The 21,984-nt window shown below is 41.0% G+C and overlaps 5 protein-coding genes and 1 pseudogene across 6 annotated transcripts in view; 3 read left to right on the top strand and 3 right to left on the bottom strand.

Moving 5' to 3' along the window:
• The first annotated feature begins 162 nt into the window (after positions 1-162).
• Positions 163-2,126, top strand: LOC116930421 (mitochondrial carnitine/acylcarnitine carrier protein). Its single transcript, XM_032937837.2, has 9 exons — positions 163-435; positions 499-618; positions 677-788; positions 881-1,037; positions 1,109-1,148; positions 1,220-1,340; positions 1,410-1,589; positions 1,657-1,762; positions 1,832-2,126. Exons 2-9 carry the CDS (start codon positions 517-519, stop codon positions 1,911-1,913), a joined length of 900 nt encoding a protein of 299 aa, XP_032793728.1. The 5' UTR covers positions 163-435; positions 499-516; the 3' UTR covers positions 1,914-2,126.
• On the bottom strand, positions 1,985-3,336 carry LOC116930423 (actin-related protein 2/3 complex subunit 4). The gene is made up of 5 exons (XM_032937842.2): positions 3,045-3,336; positions 2,733-2,851; positions 2,464-2,671; positions 2,231-2,401; positions 1,985-2,173 (listed from the first exon to the last, which is right to left on the bottom strand). Exons 1-5 carry the CDS (start codon positions 3,045-3,047, stop codon positions 2,168-2,170), a joined length of 507 nt encoding a protein of 168 aa, XP_032793733.1. The 5' UTR covers positions 3,048-3,336; the 3' UTR covers positions 1,985-2,167.
• Positions 3,337-5,333: 1,997 nt separating this feature from the next.
• LOC116930426 (extensin-2-like) lies at positions 5,334-6,559 on the top strand. Its single transcript, XM_045179172.1, has 3 exons — positions 5,334-5,364; positions 5,406-5,560; positions 5,629-6,559. The coding sequence occupies exons 1-3, from the start codon at positions 5,334-5,336 to the stop codon at positions 6,421-6,423; spliced, it is 981 nt and encodes a 326-aa protein (XP_045035107.1). The 3' UTR covers positions 6,424-6,559.
• Positions 6,560-8,061: 1,502 nt separating this feature from the next.
• LOC123475932 lies at positions 8,062-14,991 on the bottom strand (annotated as a pseudogene).
• Positions 14,992-15,301: 310 nt separating this feature from the next.
• Positions 15,302-16,706, top strand: LOC123475933 (coiled-coil domain-containing protein 89-like). The gene has a single exon (XM_045179173.1). It carries the CDS (start codon positions 15,342-15,344, stop codon positions 16,704-16,706), a length of 1,365 nt encoding a protein of 454 aa, XP_045035108.1. The 5' UTR covers positions 15,302-15,341.
• A 3,282-nt stretch (positions 16,707-19,988) lies between these two features.
• Positions 19,989-21,984, bottom strand: part of LOC116930425 (plexin-B) — a 54,127-nt gene continuing 52,131 nt past the window's right edge. For both annotated transcript variants that reach the window (XM_045179257.1, XM_045179258.1), the window contains 3 exons: positions 21,526-21,916; positions 21,254-21,445; positions 19,989-21,165 (listed from right to left, as the gene is read on the bottom strand). In XM_045179257.1, coding sequence (XP_045035192.1) covers positions 20,886-21,165; positions 21,254-21,445; positions 21,526-21,916 — 863 coding nt within the window. In that variant the 3' untranslated portion in view covers positions 19,989-20,885. The remainder of the gene's footprint in view (positions 21,166-21,253; positions 21,446-21,525; positions 21,917-21,984) is intronic.

Raw genomic sequence — 21,984 nt, forward strand, 5'->3', positions numbered from 1 at the left:
ATATCGATATTTTATATTGGTTCTAGTGGATTTCTTAACAAATGTTCGATTAAAAAATATCGATACTTACGTGAAGATATTTTGGTCACTAGATGGTGGTAAACTACACCAAACATATACTTCCTACCTTCCTCCATTAATCCTCCCCCAAAAGGAATAGATAAAAAAAAAATAAGAATAATGAAATAAGAAAAGATTTCTAAAAATAAAATTCGCAAAAATTCTTTTTTAGTTTTTAAATTCTCATGTTGCGGCGATGGACGCTAATGGCGCTAAACACTAAAGGAATAAACATAAAGTCTAAAGTCTAAAAACATCGCCTGCTACAACATGCTTCTTTTGCTATACTGTGAAGGGAAGCAGTAACTAGATAGAACATCTCCATCGTGATATTTCAGCTGTTATCTTTTACCTCAGTTGTCTTTCATTTGCAAAGTACCTCCAGTCTTTTCTAGGATTTCTATCATTTAGCCTTCCTAAATTGCAATTTTTCGGCAGTAATTTTTTTTTTCAAAAATGGGTGAAGCTAATAAAGTAAGCCCAATCAAGAATTTTTTCGCCGGTGGGTTTGGCGGTGTATGTACCATATTTGTGGGACATCCGTTTGATACATTAAAGGTACTTCATGCAAACTATTTTCAAAAATAAAACATATGTAAATATATTCCTTCTTTAGGTGAGACTACAAACAATGCCAGTGATACCGGGACAGGCCCCACTGTATAGTGGAACTTGGGATTGCCTAACGAAAACAATAAAGCATGAAGGTTTTAGGGGCCTTTACAAAGGTAAATATATAAGCTATGATTACTACTTGTATGATAGTCATAGTCTTGCAAAAGATATTTAAAATACTATATTAAAAAAATACAATTATTAGGTATGGCTGCTCCTATTACTGGTGTTGCACCTATTTTTGCCATAAGTTTTCTTGGCTTTGGCATTGGGAAAAAGCTTCAACAAAGTCATCCTAATGAAAGACTGACATTGTTACAACTCTTCAATGCAGGAGCCTTTTCTGCTATTGGCACAACCATGTAAGATTAGCTGTTATTGAAGTTTTGAACAGAAAATATTTACTTTCTTTTTTTTTTAATGTATATTAAAGCATTATGGCTCCTGGTGAAAGAATTAAATGTTTACTTCAGGTAATAGACATAAATTGCTGGTAAAGAATAGGAATGCTAACAAAGCTTTATCTACCATCTCTTTGGTGTAGGTACAACAAGCAAGTACTGGACCTGCAAAGTATGCAGGCCCAATCGACTGCATTCGTCAGTTATACAAACAGGGTGGTATTCGCAGCATCTATCGTGGGACAGGAGCGACTTTGCTCAGAGGTAAGCTCGGAAATATTCCTAAACAGAATAGTTGCAAAGATATACTAATTGCATTGTGTTTAATAATAGACGTACCAGCCAGTGGAGTCTATTTCATGACATATGAATGGCTCCAGGTTACACTTGCACCCGAAAACTCGGAAGGCAAGTTAAGCCCTCTTCGGACAATGTTTGCTGGAGGTATGGCAGGAATCGTAAATTGGATTATTGCTATTCCACCGGATGTGTTGAAGAGTAGATTACAAACAGGTAAATAAATGTCACTTGTCCTACAGAAAAAGTTTAAAGAACTACTTTGTTTTTCTAACAAACAAAGCGCCCGAAGGAACTTACCCCAATGGAGTACGCGATGTTTTTAAAGTGTTAATGCGCGAAGAAGGAGTTCGAGCACTTTATAAAGGAGCTGTTCCCGTTTTTCTTCGGTAAGCGAAAACTGCAGAAAGCAATTTATTGTCGAATATCTACACGAATTTTTTCCCTTTTATCCACAGAGCCTTCCCTGCCAACGCCGTGTGCTTCCTAGGTTTCGAAATGGGTCTTAAGTTCTTGAACTGGCTAGCGCCATCCCTCTAGTTGAGGTGAAACTGTTAAAGTAGATATTATCAAGAAACATGCACACTCCAGCTTTACAAAATACATTATAGTTTTTGGTAATGTTCTGATTTATTTTTTGGTCTTGTGCATGAACTCAAGTTGATAGTTACATGATTGTGCACAAGTTAAGAATTTATTGAATAAGCTTGCTTGCAAATAGGTTTGATGCAAATAAACTTGGGAATTCTCTTATTGAATTCTTTTTGTCTCTCCTCCAAAAAAAGCTCATGGTTTTAAAACTAGAGAAATAATAAAATTAAGTAGCAGTACGGAAGATGTAAAAGTCAAACGTTTACCCGCTTCAAGAATTCTTCAGCACAGACACGAGCACGCGCGTTTACGGCCAATTTCATTTCGCTTATCTCTTTGTCTATCTCCTCCATGAAGTGGATGACAAAATCTACCAGTTTATGTTTGTACATGGCTTCAGTGTGGAAATTTGTTATCAAGAAACTTATGTCATATCCCTAGTACATAACAGCAAATCAATATGAAATGTCATTAAAAATTTATATAGAAAGTACTTTACCTCAACAGGCTTTCGCCTCAAAACAACAAAGTTTTCTGCTCGCATCATCATGAACCTCATGAATTTATGGCAGAGAATTTTTTCTATTTCATCAGCTTGTTTAATAGAAATACTTATGCGGACTGAATTAATGGAGGCTTCTATTAACACTTTTTCTTTTTCATTTCGTGAAATAACTACTGGGTTTAGTAATAGTTCTTTGCTTGTGCTATTAACATAGAATAGTATGATGGTTGATGTTTTAAAAAAATCCTAATATATTACCCTACCGAACTTCCACTTCTGGTTTGTTGTGTCTTTCAACTACTTGAGATGAGAAGTTTTCGAGACACATGGCAGCTTCCAGCGTACTCCGAACAGCTGACAAATAAGGCCTCAAAGTTGCAGACTAAATATAAAAAATTCAGAACTGATAAAACTATTTCGACAAGGAAGATGGTTAAAGCACAGTAATGACTTATCATAAAAATGTGGATAAAATAATTGTCACATTCATTTGTTTGTGTACAATTTAACTGGGAGCTGTCTTCAATTTAAATGAGGGATATGGTGTCTACAGCACAAACAAACAGCAAACTCACCATTTTTGTAGGCTGAAAGTGTTAAAAACCTTAAGAAACCAGGGTAATGATAAAGCCGGCTCTAATTATTCAAATCCCTGCTGGTTTTTGATTTCTTAAGTATAGGGTGTGCCAGAGCTGTCACAAATCACAACTTTTATGTTTTAGATAACATAAAATCAGTCAAAGAATTGGGTTAAGAACAAGCAATTTCACAACATGTCTCCAGAGTGCGCTGAGGGTTCATTTTTCAAATTCTACCGCGAATGGAGTGGCCGTAAATGCAACTCAAGGGCTCTCGGTGTTCGCGCAGTTCCCGATAGGGTTAAGCGAATAAATGTCTTAATTGAAAAATTGTTAAACGACAAGTAAAAAGGAAAATCAGTGGGTATTTTAAGAAAATTGCTTATAAACCACGCGCCATTTTCATTACGTCGCAAGATTTCTAAGTCCAAAATGATGCTGGCCAATATGCGTAGGTCATCATTAAAACATGCTCAATAGCTCAAGTGTCAGAGCGTTTCAATATTGTTCTAAGCACATATGGTTCAAACCGACCGTTCCATTACATTAGTGTGACTACAAAAACCAATAATCTAAAATAAAAGGTCGGTGAATATGAAGAAACAAGTGGATAGCGAACATATGCATTAGAGATAGGAACCATCAGTTATCGTGAAAAAACAAAAGATGTTATTGGCCAATTTACAAATTGTGCATATATTCTGAATCAGCACAAAAAACCAAATAAAGTTCATTAAAGGATTTTTTGGGAAATTAATAAAAAAAAAGTAAAAACGCATCATTGTGCGGGACTCCCGCAACTTCTTACAAACGCAGTTTTCGTGCAAAATATTCAAGTATATAAGACTTGCGTGTGTCACACTCTATTGGAGCCGTGGTGATCATCTCGTGGTACAGGTGTGGGTCCGCCGTTCATATCTCACGAGACCATCACGGTTCCAATGAGTGGAGTTTCCCTCTGGTGCGTCCTATGCTACGCTTTAGTGACGTTCCACTACCTCTGACTACGCTATTACGGAACCCTGCAACCGGCATTCGGCCTGTCGTAATGGCTAGCATTCACGTAGTGGGACATTGCACGTCACATGCATATCGGAAATACGAACTCTTTTTTTTCTTTTTTTGATCAGATATCGGAAATCCTCAGATTAAATACGTCGAAGAGATACTTTCTTTCTCTCAATTCCGTTTTCTTGGTTTTTTTTTCCCTTTGTTAATGTTCCCTTCGCTCTTTAGCACAAAAAGTCTTGTTTAAATAGGACTCATCCGACAGCTTTTTCTCCATCCGTCACTGTTTGCCTTAGCATTGGCGCTCCATCTTTAAAGACGACGCCGCATTACAGTAACTACCAGTAGCTAACGTACCGGTACTGCCACCAAAGTAAACTCAATTTTCTAGAATAAATTTAGAAGAATCTGGTCGAGACGATCAAGTCCAGGGTAGCAAAGAGTATTTGGACTTGTGAGCAATCTGAACTTTGAAGACATCTCGCGCTTTTTTTGCATAAATTTCCGTTCTACTACCTTGAGTTTTACCATGTTGTTGAAAAGAGCTGACATCGTGGATGGCGCAAACGATTCATCTCCGAGAATGACCATACAGGACGTTTTTATTGTAATGACAACTAGGGAAAGGAAAAGATTACATCATTCGTTAGTCGTTACACCAGTCATATCTTTTGTGATTTCTTTGTTTCGTTGTCGAAAGTCAAATCATAGGAAATTCATCAGTAAGAGCACACATTCTTGCAACACGGGTTTAGAGAAATAAGCGTTAAACTAGTTTTAATGATCACGTTACGATTCTGTAGGAACAAGTTTTACACAATTTCTCTTGTGCATAATGCTTTAAATAAAGATTGGTGTTGACGTTATCCTCTTATTTTTCATAATGAATCAGCATACAGTGTTAATTCGCGAATAATGCGTCCCTCCAACGCGTCTCACGACAACAAAAGCGCAAAGCCAAAAGGTGGGGGCGGGTAAGGATGTTGGCTGTTACGTCACTGCCTGCCAGGTGCGCGTGTCGTAACCACAGGGCTAATGAATCAAAACAAGGTGACTTTGGCGTCATATAAAATGAAAAGACACATGTGTTTCGATTCAGTGTATTAGTGAGTAACTTGGACAGGGCAACAGCAGAACAACATCTGTCATCAGTTGCATTTCACATCGTGTTTTCCAGCCTTTCAGTTATGGATAATTTGACGTTTTATTGAACTATTTAAAAAATCGAATCGTAAAAATTGAAACTGAGATCAATCTTAATATCATCAATCAATTGTAATGAATTTGTGTGTACTTGCGCAGCATTCAGGTGAATTAAGGAATTTAAATGTGTGTATTATCTTGTTTCAGCTAACTACGGCGCGATGCTGCTGTTGGCTGTTGTTTCGCTGATGAATGAAGAGGCCATGGGTGGACCAATGGGCTCGTCGTCTTCTGGATACTACACCACTCCGGCGCCTTACTACACCACGACGTATGCTGCCCCCACCTACTACACCACCAAAGCTCCGAGTACTACACAACGAAGAAGGCCGAGCATTACTCGACATTATATGCTGCCCACAGTTACTAGACCGAGACACCCAAGTACTACACGACCAAAGCGGCTGAGTATTACACTACAGCATCCTATTACACAACAACATACGCTACCCCAATCTACTACACCGAGGCTGCCAAATACTACACAACGAAGGCACCGGAGTACTACACAACGACTTACGCTACACCAAGCTACTATGCCGAAGCTCGCAACTATTATGCTGCCCCCAGCTACACCACTACTACAGTTGCCTACTACACGTCAACAGAAGCAGCCATAAATTACGTCGCTGCGACATGCTACACTGAAGCTTCACCGTCTTCCTATACTGAGCCTACGTACTACACCGAAGCTCCAAAATATTACTTTGAACCAAGCTTTTACAGCACGGCTGCTCCGTCGTACTATGTGCAATCTACCTACTACACCCCAACTTATGCTGCTCCGTCTTACTATACAACAAAGGCTGCTGAATACTACACAACGACGTACGCTGCTCCAGCTTACTACACTGAGGCCCCCAAATATTACTCGGCTCCGAGCTACTACCAGACTGAGGCCCCAAAGTATTACACTACAAAGGCTCCTGAATACACCACAACCTATATGCTGCGCCAAGCTACTAATACAGAAGCCCCAAAGTACTACACCACTACCTATGCTGCTCCAGTCTACTACACCGAAGCTCCCCAATACTATACTACCACAAAGGCCGCTGAATACTACACTACTGCTGTCCCGGAGTATTACACCAAGAAAGCCGAGTACTACACAACCACTTACGTAGCTCCAGCTTACTACACTGAGCCACCAAAGTACTTTTAGCTAAGATGGTTTTGATAATCAAGCTCGATGATCGGACAACTAGATTTTGTTTTATCGTTTGCAGTCCTCGTTCTAAAATGAATATTTCCCTGCTATATATTTATGTATTCATAGTCGTTGCATATACGAATGTGGACTCTCCAAAAAAATTAAAAAAAAAAATAAAAATGGTTTTTATATCTTTTTTTTTTTTTGTTTTGTTTAAAAAAAAGAGGGGGAGGGGAATTTCAAATTGCTTTTGGTCAACAGTATTTAAATAATAGAGCATGCGGTCGAATTCTGGAGGCTCTATAATTTTAGCAGGGGTCTTACTAAAATTAGTCGACAATTGGTTTGGTTCTAAAGAGAATATGGAATTCATAGAATGCAACTTTGCTTTAGTAACAAAATGCTTTATAGAGCAAGTAGTTTAACTACTTGCTGTCTTGTCGAGTCCAAACTTAATAAACTACCAAATTTGAGTTTGAATCATATGTAAAGCAAAAGAAAAAATCAAGCAATAACCGCTTGGATTTTAGTTCGAAAAAATTCGAATTGGGGACATCAATCGAAAAGTGTTGTAACATTACCGACTTAATAAAATCAGTTTCACAATTGTGGTCAAACTTCGCACAAAAAAAACGAATTCTGAAAATTGTTTTTTGTGTTTTGTTTGTTTTTCTTCTTTAACAAGTAACTGTTTAATACATATCTCTGACTAGAACACCAATTCGATGGCTCATTTCAAGCAAGGCTGTCCGATCTTGAACCTTTTTTTATCATATTCCCAATTAAATACCTTCTTAAAAAATCAGTAGAAATAAAACAAATGCAGTTTTTTTTTCTTTCAGAAAAAAAAAAAAAATTTTTTTTTTTTAATTTTTTAAAAATATTTTTTTTAAAAAATAACCCTAAAAAACACACAGGTTCCAACTGCAGAATCATTTCCGGGAAAAATCAACAGTCAACTCCATAGTCGGGGGGAGGGGGAAAATATGTTCCACCTGTCTCGATAATGCGCACGTGCTTATTCGCAATGGTTGTTTTTCTCTTCCTTTTCATATATATAATATTAGACATGATCTGAATTAAAAATAATGAGAGAAACATAAAGGACAAGGTGTATACAATTTGAAAAACTCAAAAGCTTGGTCTATGATTAAGGAGGGAACACCGCTTCCACGAATGGAGAGGGTTTCTGTGTGCACAGCATGTAATGACATATAAACAGGCCCATATTATTATTATTTAACATGAAAATGAACATCCTTTTAAACTGCTCACGTTTGTGAGGGAGTTACAGGGCATAGGGATCTTACAGAAAAAAAGGAGAGGGGATAAGAACCCGGTAGGTCCATGCAGAAGAATCATGCGGCGCCATAGAATCTACAAATGGGGAGGAAAAAACGAATGATATCCAGTTACAAAAATAAACGGGGGGGGGGGACCAAACAAAACAAATCCGGATTCGATCTCGAAAAAAAAGAGACCCAACGAGGCACAATTTTTCAAACAGTTATTCTATTTTTTTTTTGGGTTTTTAATATTTTTTTTTTTTTTTGGGGAGGGGGGGGGGGGTTTTTTTTTTTTTTTTTTTTTTTTTTTTTTTTTTTTTTTTTTTTCTTTTTTTTTTCTTTTTTTTTTTTCCCTTTTTTTTTATCACAGATCAGAAAGGGATTTCTCGCACGAGCCGTAAGATTTCGGCGTTTCGTGTGTCATTGTCATCAACAGGCAGAAATTTTTTCTTCGCCCTCCATAACGCAGGCGACGTTGGCCAAACGTTGGGCGAGTTGGCAGTTTGCGGCAATAATTTTCCTCCTCCAGATTTTCGAATAGCTGCACGCGATATTTGTTGACGTAGATGTAGAGCTCTTTGAGTGCGGCCACTGTATCAAATTCGCCGATATGCGACATGGACAGCTGCTGCATTTTTGGTTCATAGTTTGGTTATTTCCTGGTCGGGTATCTGAGGCATATCCGACACGTCTTGGTAGAACGTCGATACCATTTCGCGGAATCTATTGGTTGAAAATAGAAGCCGAGATTAATAGGAATTTTTTTTTTTTTTCTTTTGATTTACGCAATAGGTCAATCAATTCATTTTTGGTATGTCCTTGGCGAATGAAAAGCAGTTTGTTTAAGGAGTTTGTTTGAAGGCGAGTCTTTGCCCAGGCGGTGCTCGGTGGTGGGAGCACGAATCCATGAACGTTTGTGCGATAACCGACAGGCAGGAGTCAACAGTGTTGGTCTTGTAAATATCGAATACAAAGTCGGGATTCTTGATGAAATTGACCCAGAATCGGAGTGGCAAGCTAAACATTACAGAACCAAAGAATCATTGATTAAATAACTGATATGTCCCGAGCAATGATTTTCAAATATATCGCTATACCTATTGGATTTCCAGGCATGAAGCACTTCGGGATCGGTGATAATGTTTTTTGGGGCCCCTTCGTGGGGGGGGGAAAAGAGCCCCTTGATGGCTGGCGGCACGTGCTCGTCGACCCGGGGGGGAGAGGGGGCCTTGTTGGGGGGGGCCGTGCTCGTCGCTGTCAGAATGGTGCGGAAGAAATCGACGACGTACTTTTTTGATTGTGCCTTTAGTTGAGAGGAGACGCGTGAGGAAAATTTCAGGGATGGCTTTCGGCGTACGGTCCATCTGTCCATTGGGCGACCATTGTTTGCCATTCGACTTGGTGTCGTCCATCGGAGGTCGTACTAAATGAAACGTCTGCAGATGGTTAACTCCATTCTCCGGATCGCCTCCATTATTGCCGTTCTGCAGGATGGCGTGAGTCAAGGTCGAGTTGAAGTGATAAGCGTTGACACCTTTAAAAGCCAAACCAAAAGAAATGGTTGAATTCGAATCGTCTGAATCGATTTGAATGGCAGGGAGGTATGACTTACAGTTGCGATAGGACGATTTGCAATGGCCGTTTGTCATGGTGCAGTTGGTCATTTTGCGTGGCACCAGTGACATGACCGCGATTCTTTGACACCATAATGAGCTAAGGTGTTGAGCTTCTTCCATCCGTTCATGATTTTTGAGGTGGCATCTTCGTCAGACAGGATGACACTGCTACCCGCGCAGCTGTCGCCATTCTGCAACAATCGAATACATATTCAATTAGCAAACATCCAGGTTTCGTGTCGAAAATTATCAACTGCATAAGTTCATACCGAGATCGACTTCGTAAACAGCTGGACGCAGGGAGGAAAGGCGTGTGGCGGTAAAGGGCATCTTGTGAGTATTTTGTGCTTCACTTGACTGATGGTATCGCAATCGAGAACGCGACACTGGATCTTCTCTTCAAGCTCTTCCGGTGCCCAGGGGATCGTCTGTTGACAAATGAAAAAAAAGGGGGGGAAACCGAGAAGAAAGAGTATTATTATTATGTTGCATAGAGAGAAACGTACGAAACGGCGACGTAATGATTGATGTCCAAATCGAATAAAGCCCCACTTACATGATACGGCTGATAGGGGATCTTCTCGTAGTGATCCTCTTGAACTAGATGAATCGTCTAGATGGGGTTGGGTGGGGGGGGGGGGCCAAAAGAGAGGATTAGCAACAGTGAAAATCACTATAGAGACGGAACGCAAGACAAACTCACCACAAATGAGTGATCGATCTGCTCGCGGAGGAGCCTCTCTTCCGAGAGCGAGTAGCGAGCGTCGTGCGTAATCGAATCGACGGGTCCCTTCCCCCCCCTGTGTTTTTTGGCTTTTAACAGGAAAAAGATGGGCTTTCCGGCTCGATCTTTGAGGTCTAAAGTGATAGATGGAGAGAGCCATCCAGTTGGAGAGCATCTTTTCGACGACGGACTCGGTGCGACGAAGCATCAGCTGCGGAATCAGCTTTTTTTACGTTTTTTCCATCAGCCGGAAGAGGAGCGATCGCAACACGCTTGTGGCGTATTCAATATTGCCCATTAGTGTAAACCCCAAGAAGGGGGGCCACGTAAACCAGGAAAAAAGAAAAAAAAAAGAAAACAATTGAAATACATAAACATTCCGTGTAGCGAATGAAAGGCTGGGAGACTTACTTGTCGCGGATGCTGAAATCTCTCTGAGACTCGAGCGTCTCGATGAAAGTCAGTAAGAAATGCTTATTGCAAATAAGCTGTTCAAACTGCATCATAGCCGCGTCGTAATTGGTTCTGGCGGGCCGGGAGGGGGACCACAAAAAAAAAAAAAAAAAAGGGGGTAAAAAATTTTAAAAGTTTTGATTGCAATAGCCAAACATTCGGTCCGTCATTCTACGGCTTTGCGTCGAAATATATTTTCATTTTTTTTTTTTTTCTTATTTTTACCTTGGGATCGTTCAGGATGGGATGGTCGTTAACTCCTGGGAAAAACACTTTCATCACGTACGTCTTGTGATCCAGCGTCGGAGTGCCAAGTGAGATTGCAAATCTGCCGTCAAGTCTGTCATACCTGTCTGGAGTTCGGCAAAGGCTGTAAAAAAAAAAAAGAATTGGGCGAATGGGAAAAAAAAAGAAAATTGTTAATCTAGATATACAGTATACTTAAGACAACACTCTCTCTTTTTCTTTATACTATTTATATACGATATAGCCTAACACTTGACTATTTCATATACAGTAAAAAAAAACAAACAAAGCAAACAAAACTAGCGTATATATATAATATATATATAGCCTTGGAGAATGTGAGAAAAAGGTAGAGAGATCAACGGAATTGTGAGGATGGGGGTGGCTGGATGAGACGGAATGAGAAAGAGCTTTAAGAGATATATAACTGGAAACGGCGGCGCAACAGAGAAGATACAAAGTAAAAAAAAAAAAAAAAAAAAGAAAAAAAGAGAGAGATGGCCAAAGAAAGAGGAAGGAAGCTCATCATAACGTCTCCAAGGATGAAAAGGGGACGAAAAGTAAGGATTAAGAAGAAGTAGAGGGGGGTTGCACGGGCTGGTAGGAACGAGGGGAGAGAAACTAATAAAATAAAAAAATAAAAAAAAAAGAGAAGAAAGAATAAATCGAAATAAATCAATAAAATGAAAAATAAGAAAATAATAATAAAAAAAAGAAGCCAGAAATGAAGCCAAAACCAGGAAGATTGGCGCCACCACCACCAGTGCGTCGCGAGTCCCACGTGCACATTTGTGCAAACGCTGTGGAAAACGTCACAGCAAGACGACAAATAAAATCAGGGTTATATATATATAAATATATATATATACAGATATATATATATACAGATATATATATATATATATATATATATATATAGAATATATATATATATAGAATATATATATAAAGAAAAACAGTACAAAAAAAAAATAAATAAATAAATTACAGCCAAATAAATAAAGGAATGTTCAGTATAAAGGGCGGTACCAAGGAGAGGGCGAAAGAAAAGTACGAAAATCAAGAAAATCAAACCAACATCAAAACGTGCTACATCTTAAGACAGCGTAACAAAATCAGGCCCACAGAGTGCATCATTGTTTTTTTAGCGGTGATTTAGACAAGATGAGTTTCAATTAAATGGTGTGATTTTGTGAAGAAGAAGAAGAAGAAGAAGAAGAAGAAGAAAAAAAAAAATTTGAACTTTGACTTGAAAAAATAAAAATGAGGGATGTGTTTAGTGTTTAGTGTTTAGTGTTTACCTTGTTTGCATTCGGAGCGGACGTTGCTCTCGAGGGTGTCCATCTGGATCTGAATGCGCTTGTATTCGCGTTCGGCCTGGGTCGATTTGCGCCGATACACGAGCAGAATAGCGATGGAGACGAGAACGAGCAAAACACCTCCGGCCGTGATGCCGCCGATGGCTTCCGGCGGGAACGTGTACGGCTTAACCACTTCGTACTGCAGGTAGCCGATGGGGAAGCGAACATTCTGGCCGACGCGGACGACCACTAGCGGCAGACCCGATTCCGTCTTGATGCCAATCTCGTCCGTTCCCGTCGGCTGCACTTCGGGCGGGGTGCACACCAGTTGTGTGGCGGCCAAGGAGGTGACGTTGCACGAACGTGTCCCAATCGTCACGTTGACGTCCGTCTCGTCGCTGGCCAAATTCAAATTCTCGCCTTCGATGACCAACGTGTCACCTTTGTACAATTTGACGAGGCTGGCGCCGATAAATGCCGAATAACTCGGATCCTCCACGTATTGCAATTGCTGGAAATGTTTCTTGAGGTCGCGAACCGATTCGACATTGTCCATCAGGAAGCCGATGCGCAACGTGACGGAGCGCGGCACGTCGCGATGCGGACGAAGGCCAGCCCTTTTGCGCCGGGAAAGCGGCGACGAGGACGGCGCTGCCGTTAGGGCTGCCAGCTGCATCCGGCGGGCGTTAATCAGCGCCTCAAAGTCGACGGGCGGGGATGGGCACTCCAAGCACATCGACTCGACACTACCTGAATAGGCGCAAGAAAGCAATAAAGGAGAAAATCGCATTTGCATTTTTGATTTTTTCTCTTCTTTTATCAACCTCATCATTATCGAGTTATGCAAACGAAATGAATTTTTTTTTAAAAAGAGAGGAGAATGGTGGGCTGAAATGAAACAGAGAGCTGGCCTCTGTTCTTTTCTTCTTTCAATGGATCTAATTATTACTGATTCGAATTTTTTGATTTTAAAACAATTTTGTTTTATTTTGTTTAGTTTGTTTTGTTTTTCAATTTTGTTTTCTTTTAAAAATTACAACTTCTCATTTCCTTTTTTACGTACCGTGACGTTGGCAACGGTGATGCCGTCATCCATGTAAACAGCCATTTGAGGTTTCTGGATCGAATCGAGATTGGTGCCGTGCACCGAGAGAATCCGGCCGCCAGAGGCGAAGCTCCTCAACGGTTTGACCTCCATGATGGTGGGGTCTTTGGTGTAGCTGAACGGATTCTTGGCGAGAACGCGTTTGGCGTTGTCGATCGTCACAGTCAACTGGGCGATGGTGCGTGGACCGGCCGTGCGCGAGCTGGTGCACAGAAGCCGGGTGCCGGACGCGTGGCTGCTGTTCACCAAACAAGGCAATTCGTCGAGGAAGGCCGAGACGCTGCTGCCCATGTTCAGGTGGAATCCAGTGATGGACAACAACGTGCCGCCGCTCTGAGGTCCGAATGTTGGGAACACGCTGTGCAATTCCAAATCCTGCCCATTGCAAAACAAAAACAAATCACAAATCACAAATAGAACGAAACAGCACGAAGGAAATGTGGGCCGACAGGAAATCGAGTGAACATTGCAACAATTGAAAGATAAACAAAAACAAACACGACCGAATGAACAATGGAAGAACGATGGAAAATCGAGGTCGGACTCGCATTGCGACTAGAAATCCGACTACAATGCGCGCCCGATTGGAGGTAACATTAGAGGTTAATGGCCGTCCGTATCGGATGCCATTACTCGAAAAAGTCCAACACCGAACACCCGTGCCCGTCGTTTACACGCACAAAAGGAGAGACTCGCCTCAAACGGAAACTCAAAATACGAACCTTGTAGGAAATACTTGACGGTCGACTCAGTGTAGCCGGCCGTATTGCCAATAATGACGGGTGCGTCGATTTCAGCTGGAGCTGGCCCAGTCCGGCAGATAATCTTGACCGAAACTTGATAATCGATCAGCTCGCAAGGTATATCGCCGATGCGAATTTTTCCTTTGACATCTTCCTCCTTCAGGCCGAGATTGCTGCCTTCAATCGTCACCAGAGTGCCACCTTCAATCGGCCCACTCAGCGGCTTGATCTGAAACAGCGATCCGATTCCAATTTTAATTGATTGAATGAAAGCCATTGAATGTATTTGGACGTACCACATCAATGCGGGGGCGAGGACATTCGGTTGCGGCCGTGAGCGGGCAGGCCTCGCTGTAAGCGCAGACGGAACCGCACCAGGCGCATCGATATTTTTTGGCGCGGGTGACGCACAGCGAACAGTCGGCATGATCGCGATGCGATCCCAGAATGTCGCATTTGTACAGCGTGACGGGCAGCGATCCGACGTAGTGATCGCCATTCCAGACGACCGACACCTGCGCTTCGTATTCACCGACATTGGCCTCGTACGAATACTGTCAAAACAACGGAGCAAAGAAATGAAATGAGAAGCTGGAAATCAAGGCAAAATCCGCAGCGATGGACGGCTCATCTCATTGATATCATTCTCGTGTTTCTCAAAGCTGAGACGCATCTGGTTTCCTATCAAATAAATACAGCACCAATCAAACGTTGTTGCACAAAATGAAGGAACCAAATTTTAATGACAATTCTGGTATCCTATAAAACAAATATAAAACTATTCAAAAATTATTGAAAAAAATGAAGGTACCAAATTTAAATGAAATAATTGCTTTCTTCATTTTTTCAAGCCAAACGCCACCTATCAACAGAAAATCAAGCCTTTTTAAACGCCATCTAACGACGGGAAAAAAGCCTAAATTGAATTTTATTTTATTTCCTGCGTAATTAACAACCAAAAAAATCGCAAAAACATGACCAACCAGTCAGCCGTTATCTCAGCTTTGCAAAAACGTTAGTAAGGGAGCGGCAGCACGACAAACGAGAAAACGTATCTGAACTACCCTCAAACCTGTGATAAAAATCCATATTCCAGCAAACGCCATCTATTGAGAAAAACATCGGAAAAATCGGCATCGGTGGTGTAGTACAGTGTAGTACCCACATGAGGTCATTTTGATAGAATCCCTATCGGGAAATTACATCAGTACTTATAGTATTAAGTTTAATCGATGCGTAATTTTTAGAAAAATGTGTTTGTAAAAATATTTAGAATGTTTTCACAACACTCATTATTTGCTACAACTCGTAAAAATGTTAACAATTTACAAAAACAATCCCTTTCGTGTATTGCGAGTGCACCTTTATGTTAGTGAAAGTGTAAAGCAGGTGCCACAACAGATGGAAACTTCTCTATTTACTGATTTTCATTCCAGTTATTGCAACGAATTCAAAAATGTGCGAAGTAATTGTAGGAGTTGCCAGATTTCTTTTTTGGATGTTCCACGCTTTTATCTTTTATGAGATCAACCGATTTTACCCAGATCATACACCAGAAACTGAACCGGGATCTGTAACCGTAACAGCCCATTCACCTGAAACGGAAGGATCACCTAGACATAACCAGGAAATAACCGTAGTCTCTCAACCAGAAAGGCCATCTGCTCTCGATGGTCCTCCTTCATGTAACGATCCTGAACACACGAAACTCCATCATTCCACGGCGACCGATAATAGAATCGAAGACTATGTTGAAATACTCGAAGAAGAACACCAAGAAATGCGTAAAGAAATTTACCATTTTCAGCAGAAATTTCAACAATTAAGTTTTATCATGACGGGCTTGGAGGAGATGCAGTACGAAAATGAAGAACTCAAACAAGAAGTAGCTTCCATGCGGACTAATGTATTTGAGCAGGAACAACAGCGTCGGCTCATCGAGACTCAGCTTAGAAATGAGGTTACTGACCTGCAAAGAAACTTAGAGGCCGCAAAGAATGAAAATAAAGACCTTCTCCATAAACTTTCAGTATTTGAACAAACTAGAAATCAAATTCTCGAATCGAACCTGAAAACCGCCAATGAGGTTCTCCAAAGCACGGCAGTTGGCATTTCTCAGTTGCAAAACGAACTACCTGAGGCGCCAAAGAATTATCATGGCATATCGAAATCTTCACCCCGTGTCAATAAAGGAACAACAGAGAGAGCATCATCTTTGCGCGCGACTGCCATGAAATGGCAATTGGATTGTCAATCAAGTGAGTTCAACCTAATTAAGGAGAATGCAGATTTAACGAAAAAACTGTCAACTTTGCAAGAAGAATACCAAAACGATCTTGCCTTAAAAACAGCCGAACTTCATCGCGTCAGCAAAGATAACCATTCTCTGACAGTAACCCTTGATTCAGCGATCGAAACACTCAATGCAAAACTGTATCTTATGGATAACCTGAAAGCCGAGTTACACGATTTGAAAACTAAGCAACAAGAAGAATCTTCCGTCCGCGAGGAAAACGAAGATCTTAAAGAGCAGGTTGCATCTTTGAGGGAAACGGAATTAAAGCTGATGGATGACAAAGAGATTTTGAAAGCAAAGCTGAATTCTTTGTATTCAAAACAGCGCAACTTGATGCATGCAAAGGAAGTTGCCGAGCAGGCTGCAGAAGAAGAGAAATCTTTGGTGGAAAAACACCTGTCAACCACAGCTTGGCTAAAATCTGATCTAGAATCAGCCAACATAAGACCATACATGACAAAATACTTGAGAATGATCAACTACGTGATGAGCTTGCAAAATTCAAAGCGCTTAGCGCCGAATTAGAAAAACAAAACAAAGAAATAAAGATCGACATGGAAAGACTGAACGGATCTGTTCGTAAACGAAAATCTGATTGGCATTTGAGCGAGCTCAAACTCAGCGAAAGTAATGAAGACTTAAAGAAGAAACTAGGTCGGCTACAGACCGAAAACCAGCGACTATTGGAGAAAAATAGTCTGGTAAAAACTGACCTTGAGACAACCAATAAGGAAATGAACAATTTGCGCGAAACTCTCGCCGCGAAAGAGTACGAAACTATTGAATTCCGCAAAGAGCTTGAAACCCTGCGCACAGAAAGCGAGAGGATGATGGAGAGCTGTAAAGCGACCTCGCTTTCAGACCAACAAGCAGGAGAATTAATCAAAGAACGCCGTGAATGCAACGGGCTACTGGAAACCCAAATAGATCTAGGCATATCAGAGAGTTCTGTTCGACGCCCATCATCTCAATTGGAATCGAATGTCGATGTGAACCACCAACCATGTGCAGAAATGCATGAACTACTACAAACCAAGATACAAGCCCTAGAGGCTGAAAACAAGAACTTAACACTCTCGATTGCGGTGATGCAACAGGCGGAAGAAAAGTCGCAGAAAACTATTAAAAGATCTGATGATGCAATACCGACTAGCTTTGCAAAAGAATGAGGCTCTAATCCAGGCCACCCTTAAAGCAGAACAAGCAGCTAAAGAGCAAGCGGACGCGCTCTCTGAGGCCCTCACTGCTTCGGAGGAAGACTCAACGGAAGCAAGCGGTATCGTCTTAGTAGAGAATATTGACGAGATAGGCAGTACGGACCTCACGCAAAAAGACGCAGATTTCACCGAGAAGAAGACAGGGTCTAGGTTCAAACGATGGCTGAAGAAGTGTGAATTTCGAAAGCCTAAAGTCCCGCAAGACAGCGGTGTGATTAAGCTGATGCAAAACACCAAAAAGACGTTGAGTCGAACAGCCAAAACTTACAAAAAAAAGGCTCGAGATCTTATCGACAGAAGTTAAGACCTTTTCGATTGATGTCCCCAATTCGAATTTTTCGAACTAAAATCCAAGCGGTTATTGCCAGAGTCGGGTGTAGCGCGCTATGAGCTTGAGCGAAAAAGGCGCGCGCTCGCAATTTTCACTGAGCGACGAGCGCGAGCCGCTCAATTTAAAAAAACGCGAGCTTGAGCTTGAGCGAAGATCTGCTGGGCGACTCGCTCGAACGCAAACGCCATCTATCAGTCAGCAATAAAAACATTTGGTCCAAACTTGGGACGCTATCTATGAGCACAATTTTTTTTTTGAAAAAGTACGCAACTGTACAGACGACACCCAATATCATCTTTTCATCACTGTGGGACTCATTTTTGTTCCAAAACGTTCAAATTTTCGGATAGTAATTTTGACAAACTTGTGTTTTTGAAACAAAATGGAATATCTTTTCGAAACTGGCAACTTTGCCCATCAAAAACTAGCTAATAGCTAGCAAGTTGAACTCTTTTAACTTTTTTAAGTGTAGGAATCAGGAAATTGTAATACCTATAACCTACTGTGATCGATTTTAAAAGGAGTAAGAGGAGAAAATACAAGTTTTTGACAGAGATTTTTGTGTGAAGAGTGAGAGCGGAGGGTCTTCTCAACAGACGTTAAGACCTTCGATAAAAGGGCGAAAATAAGACTCCATAATAATTAGTGTTCTGTCATTGAACAATTGTGCTTTGTCCCTGGCTAATGCAATCCTGGCTACATTCTTGTTTCTATTACAGTCCTAATCAAACTAACCCAGTTCTAACAAGCTACTTACGTTCCTCTAAAGAAAGAACAACCTCTGCAACACTCTCTCTCCAACCTTAACGACGGACAAAACGGTCAAAATGTATGGGAGTTGGAAGACGAAGCGGTATAACCCTGCGTTTAACCGCCGCCGGCTTCTCTACTCCCTACATTTTGACGGTCAAAACGGTCAAAATGAATGGAGGTGGGAAGACGAAGCGGTATAACCCTGCGTTTAACCGCCGCCGGCTTCACTACTCCCTACATTTTGACGGTCAAAACGGTCAAAATGTATGGGTGTGGGAAGACGAAGCGGTATAACCCTGCGTTTAACCGCCGCCGGCTTCTCTACTCCCTAAATTTTGACCGTTTTGAAGAACACACCGAGACGATTCGAGTATAAATTTGCACAAAATGCAGCTTTGGTGACTCGATCGTTTCGTTAAGGTTGGAGAGAGAGTGTTGCAGAGCTTGTTCTTTCTTATGAGGAACGTGGGTAGCTTGTTAGAACTGGGTTAGTTTTGATTAGGACTGTAATAGAAAACAAGAATGTAGCCAGGATTGTATTAGCCAGGGACAAAGCAAAATTGTTCAATGACAGAACACTAGTTATTATGGAGTCTTATTTTCGCCCTTTTATCGAAGGTCTTAACGTCTGTTGAGAAGAACCTCCGCTCTCGCTCTTCACACAAAAAAATCTCTGTCAAAAACTTGTATTTTCTCCTCTTACTCATCTTAAAAGCGATCACAGTAGGTTATAGGTATTACAATTTCCTGATTCCTACACTTAAAAAAGTTAAAAGAGTTCAACTTGCTAGCTATTAGCTAGTTTTTGATGGGCAAAGTTGCCAGTTTCGAAAAGATATTCCATTTTGTTTCAAAAACACAAGTTTGTCAAAATTACTGTCCGATAAATTTGAACGTTTTGGAACAAAAATGAGTCCCTGAAAAGACGATTTTGGGTGTCGTCTGTACAGTTGCGTACTTTTTCAAAAAAAAAATTGTGTTCATAGATAGCGCACTAAGTTTGGACCAAATGTTTTTATTGCTTACTGATAGATGGCGTTCGCGTTCGAGCGAGTCGCCCAGCAGATCTTCGCTCAAGCTCAAGCTCGCGTTTTTTTTAATTGAGCGGCTTGCGCTCGTCGCTCAGTGAAAATCGCGAGCGCGCTCCTTTTTCGCTCAAGCTCAGAGCGCGCTCCGCCCGAATCTAGCAATAACCACTTGGATTTTAGTTCGAAAAAATTCGAATTGGGGACATCAATCGAAAAGTGTTGTAACATTACCGACTTCATAAAATCAGTTCCACAATTGTGGTCAAACTTCGCACAAAAAAGCGAATTCTGAAATTTGTTTTTTGTGTATTGTGTTTTGTTTGTTTTTCTTCTTTAACAAGTAACTGTTTAATACATATCTCTGACTAGAACACCAATTCGATGGCTCATTTCAAGCAAGGCTGTCCGATCTTGAACATCTTTTTATCATATTCCCAATTAAATACCTTCTAAAAAATCAGTAGAAATAAAACAAATGCAGTTTTTTTTTCTTTCAGAACCTGACTAGAAAAAAACATTTTTTTTTTTTTCCGATTTTGTGATACATACTTTTTTGCAAATATGCACGTACAAAGCACACAGGCCACAGAATCATTTCGGGAAAAATCAACAGTCAACTCCATAGTCAGGGGATAGGGGGGAAAATATGTTCCACCTGTCTCGATAATGCGCACGTGCTTATTCGCAATGGTTGTTTTTCTCTTCCATTTCATATATATAATATTAGACATGATCTGAATTAAAAATAATGAGAGAAACATAAAGGACAAGGTGTATACAATTTGAAAAACTCAAAAGCTTGGTCTATGATTAAGGAGGGAACACCGCTTCCACGAATGGAGAGGGTTTCTGTGTGCACAGCATGTAATGACATATAAACAGGCCCATATTATTATTATTTAACATGAAAATGAACATCCTTTTAAACTGCTCACGTTTGCGAGGGAGTTACAGGGCATAGGGATCTTACAGAAGAAAAGGAGAGGCGATAAGAACCCGGTAGGTCCATGCAGAAGAATCATGCGGCGCCATAGAATCTACAAATGGAGAGGAAAAAACGAATGATATCCAGTTACAAAAATAAACGAGGTGAGGGGACCAAACAAAACAAATCCGGATTCGATCTCGAAAGAAGAGAGACCAATCGAGGCACAATTTTTCAAACAGTTATTCTATCTCTTGTGGCGGCTTCAAAATTATATCCCTTAGCAGTTGACGAGCGGGCGAATATCGTAGGTTTTCTCACACGTCGATATCGTCATTCTAATTTTCTTCTTTTTTTCTTCTTCTTCTTGCCATATCTTTTTATCACAGATCAGAAAGGGATTTCTCGACGACGAGCCGTAAGATTTCGGCGTTTCGTGTGTCATTGTCATCAACAGGCAGAAATTTCTTCGCCCTCCATAACGCAGGCGACGTTGGCCAAACGTTGGGCGAGTTGCAGTTTGCGGCAATAATTTTCCTCCTCCAGATTTTCGAATAGCTGCACGCGATATTTGTTGACGTAGATGTAGAGCTCTTTGAGTGCGGCCACTGTATCAAATTCGCCGATATGCGACATGGACAGCTGCTGCATAGTTTGGTTCATTTCCTGGTCGGGTATCTGAGGCATATCCGACACGTCTTGGTAGAACGTCGATACCATTTCGCGGAATCTATTGGTTGAAAATAGAAGCCGAGATTAATAGGAATTCTTTTTTTTTTTTTTCTTTTGATTTACGCAATAGGTCAATCAATTCATACTTTGGTATGTCCTTGGCGAAAAGAAGTTTGTTTGAAGGCGAGTCTTTGCCCAGGCGGTGCTCGGTGGTGGAGCACGAATCCATGAACGTTTGTGCGATAACCGACAGGCAGGAGTCAACAGTGTTGGTCTTGTAAATATCGAATACAAAGTCGGGATTCTTGATGAAATTGACCCAGAATCGGAGTGGCAAGCTAAACATTACAGAACCAAAGAATCATTGATTAAATAACTGATATGTCCCGAGCAATGATTTTCAAATATATCGCTATACCTATTGGATTTCCAGGCATGAAGCACTTCGGGATCGGTGATATTGTGCTTGCGAGCTCCTTCGTCGAGGAGGTCAAAGAGCCACTTGATGGCTGGCGGCACGTGCTCGTCGACTGTCAGAATGGTGCGGAAGAAATCGACGACGTACTTCTCGATTGTGCCTTTAGTTGAGAGGAGACGCGTGAGGAAAATTTCAGGGATGGCTTTCGGCGTACGGTCCATCTGTCCATTGGGCGACCATTGTTTGCCATTCGACTTGGTGTCGTCCATCGGAGGTCGTACTAAATGAAACGTCTGCAGATGGTTAACTCCATTCTCCGGATCGCCTCCATTATTGCCGTTCTGCAGGATGGCGTGAGTCAAGGTCGAGTTGAAGTGATAAGCGTTGACACCTTTAAAAGCCAAACCAAAAGAAATGGTTGAATTCGAATCGTCTGAATCGATTTGAATGGCAGGAGGT

Source organism: Daphnia magna, linkage group LG9, assembly GCF_020631705.1.
Source record: "Daphnia magna isolate NIES linkage group LG9, ASM2063170v1.1, whole genome shotgun sequence".
In the NCBI taxonomy this organism is placed as follows: domain Eukaryota; kingdom Metazoa; phylum Arthropoda; class Branchiopoda; order Diplostraca; family Daphniidae; genus Daphnia; species Daphnia magna.

Coding starts and splice junctions, on each gene's coding strand:
- LOC116930426 (XM_045179172.1), top strand. CDS start 5,334: ATGAATTTGTGTGTACTTGCGCAGCATTCAG. Junction 5,365..5,405: donor TGTACTTGCGCAGCATTCAG/GTGAATTAAGGA, acceptor ATCTTGTTTCAG/CTAACTACGGCGCGATGCTG. Junction 5,561..5,628: donor CCACCTACTACACCACCAAA/GCTCCGAGTACT, acceptor CACAGTTACTAG/ACCGAGACACCCAAGTACTA.
- LOC116930421 (XM_032937837.2), top strand. CDS start 517: ATGGGTGAAGCTAATAAAGTAAGCCCAATCAAGAATTTTTTCGCCGGT. Junction 1,341..1,409: donor AGGAGCGACTTTGCTCAGAG/GTAAGCTCGGAA, acceptor GTTTAATAATAG/ACGTACCAGCCAGTGGAGTC. Junction 1,763..1,831: donor GCTGTTCCCGTTTTTCTTCG/GTAAGCGAAAAC, acceptor TTTTATCCACAG/AGCCTTCCCTGCCAACGCCG.
- LOC116930423 (XM_032937842.2), bottom strand. Junction 2,672..2,732: donor AAACCAGAAGTGGAAGTTCG/GTAGGGTAATAT, acceptor CTATGTTAATAG/CACAAGCAAAGAACTATTAC. Junction 2,402..2,463: donor TGAGGCGAAAGCCTGTTGAG/GTAAAGTACTTT, acceptor GTTATGTACTAG/GGATATGACATAAGTTTCTT.
- LOC123475933 (XM_045179173.1), top strand. CDS start 15,342: ATGTGCGAAGTAATTGTAGGAGTTGCCAGATTTCTTTTTTGGATGTTC.